Source organism: Sciurus vulgaris (genome assembly GCF_902686455.1).
Source record: "Sciurus vulgaris genome assembly, chromosome: 17".
Taxonomy (NCBI): domain Eukaryota; kingdom Metazoa; phylum Chordata; class Mammalia; order Rodentia; family Sciuridae; genus Sciurus; species Sciurus vulgaris.
This window is the reverse complement of record NC_136478.1, coordinates 72,492,024-72,500,781: the sequence shown is the minus strand read 5'-3', so window position 1 is coordinate 72,500,781 and position 8,758 is coordinate 72,492,024. Positions and strand designations below refer to the sequence as shown.

At 57.0% G+C, this 8,758-nt stretch overlaps 1 protein-coding gene across 1 annotated transcript; it reads right to left on the bottom strand.

The window, feature by feature from the left end:
• LOC306648584 (olfactory receptor 2G3-like) lies at nt 1-966 on the bottom strand (the record flags this gene model as incomplete). The annotated part of the gene is made up of 1 exon (XM_079118744.1): nt 1-966. The coding sequence occupies one exon, from the start codon at nt 964-966 to the stop codon at nt 1-3; it is 966 nt and encodes a 321-aa protein (XP_078974870.1).
• Between the last annotated feature and the right edge of the window lie 7,792 nt (nt 967-8,758).

Genomic DNA, 8,758 nt, shown 5'->3' with positions numbered 1-8,758 from the left:
TCAGCCCAGCGCAGCGCGGCCGCCCCGCAGTCGGGCCAGGGCATGGCGGGCTGCCACGTGGACCTCGCGGTTTCGAAGGCTGTAGATGAGCGGATTCAGGACAGGCGTGACCACAAGGTAGAAGACGGCCACCAGCTTGTGCTGCCTGGCGGGGAGGGCGCTGGAGGCGCGCGGGCGCAGATACATGGCGCTCACCGTGCCATAGAAGAGCCCGACCACAGCCAGGTGTGAGCTGCAAGTGGACAGGGCCTTCAGGCGGCTCCTGGTGGAAGGCAGCTTGCCCACCGCCACTAGAATCGAGGCGTAGGAGGCGAGGATGAAGGCCAGGGGCACCAGGAGTGTGGGCACGCCGAGGCCATAGATCAGCCTGTGGTTGGCGGTGGTGTCTGCGCACGCCGTCCTCAGCACCGCGGGCAGCTCGCAGAAGAAGTGGTCCACCGCCGGCCTCCCCGCACAGAAGCGCAGGCGCAGCGCGGCCGCCGCGTTGGGCACCGACAGCGCGAAGCCCAGCGTCCAGGCGGCGCCAGCTAGCGCGGCGCACCGCAGAGGGGTCACCAGCGCGGTGTAGCGCAGGGGCCGACACACCGCCAGGCTGCGGTCCAGAGCCATGGCAGCCAAGAGCAGCGCCTCGCAGCTGCCCAGGGAGAGGCCCAAATAGAGCTGCGCCCCGCAGCGCGCCCGCGAGAGGCGGGCGCGGCGCGCGGCCATGTGAGCCAACGCCTGCGGCAGCGTGGTGCTCACGTAGGCCGCGTCCAGCAGCGCCAGGTGCGACAGCAGGAGGTACATGGGCCGCTGCAGCCGCCGGTCCAGCGCGATCAGCCCCACCAGCGCGCCATTGCCCAGCACGGTGGCCAGATAGGCGGCCAGCAGCGCGGTCCACAGCAGAGGCCGCAGGGCCGGCGGGGCCCACAGCCCCAGCAGCACGAAATCCGGGGTCCCCGATTCATTGCCCGCGGCCGAGTCCATTCTGCCGGCAGAGGAGGCCACCATCACTGTAGGGCTAGGTGCTGGCGCTGGTCCTTTCCTCTTACTGCGGTCGCATGGCCCGTCCCCCTCCGTCCCCCGCCTTACCCCTCCCTCTTCCACCTCTCCCTCCCTCTCCCTCTCCATCCTCCCCCTTCCTCTCCATCCTCCCCGCCCTCTCCACCCTCCCTCTCCATCTCCCCCCTCCTCCTAGTACTTGTCTCTCCTGGCCTGTCTACCTCCCCTCCGTGGCTGCCTGAACCTCTCCCCAGATGACACTCCCTATTCTCCCTCCTTGCTCCACGCCTCCCCCTATGCTTCCCCTACCTCAGCTCCATCTAAGTCCTCCTAAGACCCTGGGGCATTATGCCTTACCACTTGCCATTGACCTTTGGCTCAAAGTCTGGTCTTCCCTGAGGGCAGTGCCAGGTGGCAGAGGTGTGTGGGGGCACAGTGGGTCGCAAGGGCCCCCTCCCTGCAGATGAGCGCCCTAATTTCAGTCACGGGCAAGGTGGTCAGCCATCAGCCTGAGGCTGTGGTCCTCCTGCCCTTTCTCTTCCCCACCCCGCCCCTGCCCCTTTCTGAAGTCCCTTCGCCTGCTCCCTCTCCTGCTTTGTGTGCCAGGCCTTCTGACCTGGGGCCCAGGGTTGTGCTTGGAGCCTGTGAGCCTCCAGGCTTGCATAGTGAGGGCCCTTGTACCTCTGCTGGGATGTCCTCACGCAGCCCTGTCCTCTGGAGCTGCCCTCTCCTCCTCAGCAGCCCTTTCCTCTGGTCCCTCCCAACCCTGCACGGCCTTCCTGCGCCTTCCACCCTCCCTTCCTGAGGTCTCTCTGCGTGTCTCTGTCTTCTCCTGTCTCTACCTGACCCCTGTCCTCTTGCCCCGTCCTCTGCTGTCCTCTCCCCTGGGGCTTTCACTGCCCCCTACCCCTCCCGCTGCCAGTCCCTGCAGACAGGCTGGCTCCAGTGCCTCCCCCAGGCCCCACTCTGCCCCTGCCTCTGGGTTCCCTCCCTCCTCCTCCCTCCTCAGCCTCCCTACCTCTCTCCCCTCTCCCCTCTCACCCTCATGCTCCTTCCTCCTCTGCCTCCTCAGAACCAGCGGCTGGGTCAACGGCGGTCCATTGTGGGTGACAGCTGGGCGCCAGACCTCGGTCAGCAAATCCTGTCCAGCAGCGGGGTTGGAAGGAGCAGGGCCAGTGCAGACAGTACATGGGCAAAGCTGCCCGGTCCTCTTCTGCAGGACCTCTCCAGGAGGATCACAGGGGCCGCCACCTTCCAAATCCTTCACACCTGCGTCCCAGGCTGGCCTGAGCCTGGCAGTGAGGAGGTGCCCAAGAGACATTTGTTAAAAAGAACATTGGTCAGTGGCTGTGGGTCTCTGCAAGCAACCTGCTGTGTACAGCTGCTGCCTCTCTGGCTGTCCCCCACCCCCGGGGAGGGCAGTCTCTGCACCAACCCTCAAACTCCTTTGGAGAATGAGTGCCACTCCTTGGGAGAAGGGGCCCAGAGAAGTGCCTGTCCAATGGAAGGGCCCACGTCCATTGCAGTTGTCACCGATGCTGTGATTTTTGTCACATGACCTACCTACTGCTAGTGTCCCTCCACACCATGCTGTAGCCAGTATAGGCCGCTTGTTCTCTGTAGTCCACCCAAAGACAAAGACCTGCCCCCAGAAAATATCCTGTGCATCAGATTTCACATACGAGTTCAGGGGCGACCGATCCTTGAACCAATCCTCAAAGGCCCCGAGGGAAACCCGTTCAGTATGTTTTGAAACCGTGCTTTAGGGCAAGTGCTGAAACAGTCAAACGCACTTTCACTGGTGATACAGAGGCCCCAGGAAGAAGCATGCTAAAATGTCCAGCGGGCGTAGTATCGAAGCATGGCAGAAGTCTTTCCTGAGGTCCAGGGTGGACTCTCATGAGCTCCCCTCAATGAAGAGGGGTGCTGCCGAGTGGTCAGGAGCCTGAGGTCCTGCCCTCCCTGTCCTCCTGCCTCACCCCACCTCCAGGCACAGCGGCACCAGTGCTCACAGGCAATGTATGGATTGCGTCCTGTCGTACCTCTCTGGAAAATCCCAGACACCCTCGGGTGGTCCTTCATAACCTGGAACCCCTGCTGACCTCCCGGCAGCACCCACTCACTCTCAGCTTCTCAGACCATGTGCTCAGCTGTTCACCCATTGATCCAAGTGTATTGGGCACCCGTGGACATGCATAGGAACTGAGCTGGGTCCCAGGTTCACCAGAGAGGCTGCAGGATCCTGCCTCTCTCCAGGTTCACTGAGGCTGCAGGATCCTGCCTCTCTCCAGGTTCACCAGAGGCTGCAGGATCCTGCCTCTCTCCAGGTTCACCAGAGGCTGCAGGATCCTGCCTCTCTCCAGGTTCACCAGAGGCTGCAGGATCCTGCCTCTCTCCAGGTTCACCAGAGGCTGCAGGATCCTGCCTCTCTCCAGGATATCAACAGGGGTCACTGTTGGGGAGACAGAGCCAACAAGCAAGCTTACAATTAAAGAGCCCAGGTTTTCAGGGTGGCCATGTCTCCTGAAGGAGTCATGAGTGACACCTGGTAGACCAGCACCAGCAGTGATCAGAGGAGCTGGGGAGAGGGCATTGCAGGCGAGGTGGCAAGGCCCAAGGCCAGTGGCTGGGCGTGGAGAGTGGAGGAGAGGCAGCGTGGACGGCAGGAGGGGCAGGCAGGGCCAGGCCGGCAGGGAGGCGTGCCTGGGAAAGTGCACTCAGGCAACGTATTCTGGTTCACAGGCCCTTGGCAATCTGAGAAGGACCTGGGGTTCCAGCCTCAGTGTGCGTGTGGTCTGGTCCTGGGCACGTGCCTCATGCAGTTGCGTGAAGGGTTCCGGGGATTTCACGAACCTGCAGCTAAGAGTGTTGTCCACGATGGCTCACTTTGAGGAGGGAACCCGGTCTCGGGCTTGCTCCTTTCTCCAGGGCCTGTGGGGTCCACAAACAGCGTCTCCAGCAGGCAGCTGGACATGTGGATTTGGAGCTCAGGTACCACCACTGGACCTGAGATTCCAGGAAGCCCGGTGCCCTAAGCCGTTATGAGCTGACTGAAGTCGCTTGCAGGGAGGCCAGGCAGCAGAGCCGGCTGAGGAAGCAGCACATGCCTCCTGGCCAGGAGAGACTCTGAAGAGGGGAAGACGGGCCTCAGAAAAACCGCCCCTATACACTTTCACCCACAGACCCGCTTCCACGTGGGATCCCTGAATCTCAGCACGCCTCGTGGCCCACCTGCAGGTCTCCCCGGGAGTCTGCCAGACTCGCCCACTCGCAGAAGCGCCTCCTCTCCAGCTCCAGAGCCTCACAGCCACTTCGTGGGCAGGCAGACACTGCCCCAGCACAGTGGGCAGCGTGTCTGGGGCTCCTGGCACCTGGGCCCAGGGCTCAGAGGCCAAGGTGACAGCAGGCTGTCCCGGCTGGGCTCACACAGATGAGTTAAAGCCTCAACCTGGCTCCTCGGAGAGGCAGGCCATGCAGGGGTTGGAGGAGCTGTCTCCAGACTCCCCACTGTCTGTGCCTCAGGACCAGGTGCCCACAGGGAGCCCTAATTGGCCACTGTTAATGATGCTTTGTGGGAGACCCTCGCCCCTGAACACAGGCTGACCCAGCCCCGGGGGCAGGCCTCCCTCCTAGGGGTGCAGAGCAGAGGCCTCCGGGAGGAGAGCTGGTTCTCGCTGCCGCCTCCCTCCTGCCCCTCCTCTCCTCTTCCGCGTGGGTCTCTCTAAACATCTCAGTCCATTCTCAGCTTCCTCTGCCCTCTCCTTGCGCTCTCGTCTGCTTCCCTTCTGTCCGTGTCTCTGCCCTCCTGCCCCATCCTCTGCTGTGGTCTTCCCAAGTGCCCCTGCATGTCCTCCTGCCCCGTCCTGCCCAACTTCCTATCTGCTCTGACCCGCATGGTGGCAGATGTCCAGGGCTGGCCTCCTCCCTGTGCCCATCCCTGTCTGGTTTCTTCTGCCTCTTTCCCTCCCTGGCAGCCCCTCCTGTCTGCATATGTGGTTCTCCCTCCCCAGTGTCTCCTCCCGCTCTCTCCTCCCTTCCCCCACAGGTCCACCCCCCCCCTCCTCCTTCTTCTTTTTTTCCCAAGTACTGGAGCCTAAACCCCAGAGCGCTCTTATGGTTTGGATGGGAGGTATCCCCCAAAGCTCAGGTGTGAGGCACTGCAAGAAGGTTTGAGGTGAAATGGTTGGGTTTTGAGACCTGCACCTAGTCAGTGCATTAATCCACTGGTGGGCACTAACTGGGTGGGGACCGGAGGCACTCTGGGAGTGGCTGGAGGAGGAGGGTCACTGGGCTGTGCCTTGGGGTTTGTATTTTGTCCCTGGTGAGTGGGGCTCTCTCTGCCTCCTGGCTGTCATGTCCTGAGCTGCCTTCCTCCTCACACCCTTCCACCACGATGTTCTGCCTCACCTCGGGCCCAGAGTTATGGAGTCGGTGGATCATTGACTGAACCTCTGAACCATCAGTCAAAACAAGCTCTTCCTCCTCCACACTGTCCTGTCTGTCTTTTGGTAACAGCAGTGGAAAGGCTGACTAGAGATGAGTAGAAAGAGAACACAGTATCAACTGAAGTTCCTTTTAACAGTAGAATCACCTTTTGGCATTTCTACAATGTCAAAATACACATGGACACCAAAAACTCCCTGGGACACACTGTGTGGAGAGCATCTCCTATGGATTCCCGCTCTTTCTGTTGCCCGTGCGGTGCAGACATCAGCTCGACTGCTGAGTGGAGACAGTGCTCTGTGGTTCTTCTGGTCTTCCCCATGACTCAGGCCCCAGACAAGGCCACCTCCTTGGAGAGAGGCTCCTCACCACCACATGCAGAGTCTGGGCTGCTTTCAGGATAAAAGACACACCGGGAACCTAGAGGCAGGCTGGGAGCTAAGGAGGGACACGGGTCCCCTGGCACTTGGAGGAAGTCATTGGCTTATTTGAACAATTCTGCAGGCTGGGAGGGTGAGGACTGGGTGCACCAGGGGTGCACCGCCTGGCCGCAGGGAGATCCTTCCCTGCTCTGGGAAGACCCGTCTCCCCAAGCAGGAGAGTTGGGGTCGGAGCCTTGGGTGGCTTGCGGTTCAAGCGCCCTGCTGTCTGGCACTTTCACGCTCTCTTGTTAGTTCATTCCTTAGCCCCGTGGGCTCCTCAGACTCTGCCTGCTCTATTTCTCTCTAGTGGCCCAGCTGGCAGCAGGACATAGCAAGTGGACGTGTGTGGGCGGAGAAATGTCCAGACACATGAGCGCACCTGCCCGCCAGGAACACGGGGCAGGCGGTTCTCCAGCTGGGTTTATTGTCAGAGAGCAGAGAGCTGCTTCTTGGGGAGTGGCGGGATCTGTCCCTCGGGGGTGTGAGAAAGAACTGGCCTGGGATTTGGACTGTGCGGGGCGATCCGATCGGGAGAAGGCTTGAGGAAGCAGGCTTGCTGTTGGGAATGGGGTCACTCTGTGACGGGAACCTTAATATGCTATCCACCAGGAGCGCCCGAGGGCAGGGGCCGCACTCTGGGGGCTAAGAGCAGCCTACCCACATCGGCAGGAGGGGAGAGGACCTGGCACCCACAGGGCTGGCTGTTGTCCAGGTTCACCTCGTGGGAGTGGCCTCGCCTTGTCTCACCCCACCGAGGCCACAGGTGGTCTCCCCAGGCCAGTCCAGCGCTGAGTGCCCGGAGGCTTCTGAGCGCAGCTCCTCTCTCTTCCTCCCACACCAAGCAGCCTCCTCACTCCACACCAACAGCCCTTTCTGGGCCAAGACAATGGGGAGCGCTTTGTCCATTTCGCAGAGAGGGAACGAGGTCCTGGGAAAGGTCCTGTGACTGACTGGCTGGGGTGCAGGCATGCAACCACGTGGGGACCGTGGTCTGTGAACACCTGCACACTCGAAGCCTGAGGAAACTCTCATGCCAATCCTTCCTCCAATGGCTCCAAGGGAGCTGGAAATTTCTCCCCTTCTGGGTCCAACCTACTGCTAATAAGCACATGGTCCTCCAGAGACTGCAGGGAGAAGGTGGCTTTGGATTACTCCAGTTCTCCCATGTCCTCCGTCCTTCCCTTGCCTGCTCAGTCCATTCCCATGAGATTTTCAGAGAGAAGAGGCAGAGACTATAGGGGACAGAGAGAGGAAGAGAAAACAGTCTACTTCTCCATTTCTTGTTTTGAAAGTTGTTAGACACAAGACTGCATGAGCCTCCTTGCAAGGGCTTTCTTCTATTTTAGGTCCTGTGACAGACTGAATCCTGATTGCAAGTATTCTCCTTGTGAAATAAAGGAGCCTGAAATTCCTGGATTAGACTTCTGTTGTTTCCAGGTGTGTTAAGGAACATGGGAGGAGAGCAGGAAGAGTGTTCACCTGATACAGTTTTATCTTTCCATCCATCCATGCATCCATCATCATCCATCCTTCATCCATCATCCATCATCATCCATCATCATCCATCATCATCCATCACCCATCATATATCCATCACCCATCATCATCCATCCATCCATCATATATCCATCATCCATCATCATCCATCATCATCCATCCATCATCCATCATCATCCATCATCATCCATCCATCATCTGTCATCTCTCTATTCACCCATCATCCACCCATCCATAATTCTCCATCCCATTTCTTCTCCTTAGATATTATTTCCTCTCCCTCTTGGACAGGAAGTAGGTCACTTTTTTCCCCCAGCACTTTCTTCCTTCACTTTCTAGGGAAGATCTCCTTTCCCCTCAGAATAGTGAATGATCCCTCTTACTGTGATCACAACCTTCAATGCCCACAATCATTAGGCAAGCGTTATAGACATGGATGTTGGGTGAGTTTAGGACAATGGGGAGACATGGCACCTGAGAAGGGCCTGAAGATACTCCACTGTAGGCTCCCAGGAATCACAGCTCCACACCCACCCAACGCAATAATCATACAAATGTAGGTTTATACTATTCTATCTTAGCAACATTTATTTTTCCTCATGAAACATACTTTTTTTTTTCTAATTTTAAATATTTATTTATTGTCTTGTTGGGGATTGAATCCAGGGGCACTTTATCACTGAGCTACTCCCCAGTCCTTTTTATTTTTATTTTTTAAATTTTGAGACAGGGTCTCGCTAAGTTGCTGAGACTGGCCTCAAATTTGTGATCCTCCTGCCTCAGCCTCCTGCATAACTGGGATTAAAGGTGTGCACCACAATGCTTGGCTAAATTTTCTTTTATTTCTTTTTCTTTTTTTTTTTTTTTTTGCGGTGCTGGGGATTGAACCCAGGGCCCTGTGCTTGCAAGGCAGGCACTCTACCAGCTGAGCCACATCCCCAGCCCTTTCTTTTAATTTTTAAAGTAAGTTTTGTTTACAGTCATATATGGATGAACTAAGATTTGTGCTCAGAAGTCTGATTCCAAACTCCAGGTTGTCAACCAGTTCACTCTTCTGCCCGTTCAAACTCTATCTGACTGTGTCCTTCACCAAGCTTTGAAACTTTCAGGAATTTATCCTGCAGATACAGTCATGTGTGAAAAGTGAGAGATATACAGAATCACTTTCAAATACATGTTTAAAAAGCATAAGTACTAGGTTACATTTCAAAAGATGGAGAACAGTTTATTTTTTTTTTTGCATTCCTTTGCTTTTTTTTGTTTTTTTGTTTTTTTTTTTTGAACAGTTTAAATATTGATAATTAAGGAAGTGGAAAAAGCAACTGTGATCCATCCATGAATATTGTTATGACCTATAGAAGTTGTGATCCTCTCTCTAAAACAGATAAAAATCACTTGGAAAATCATACTGATAT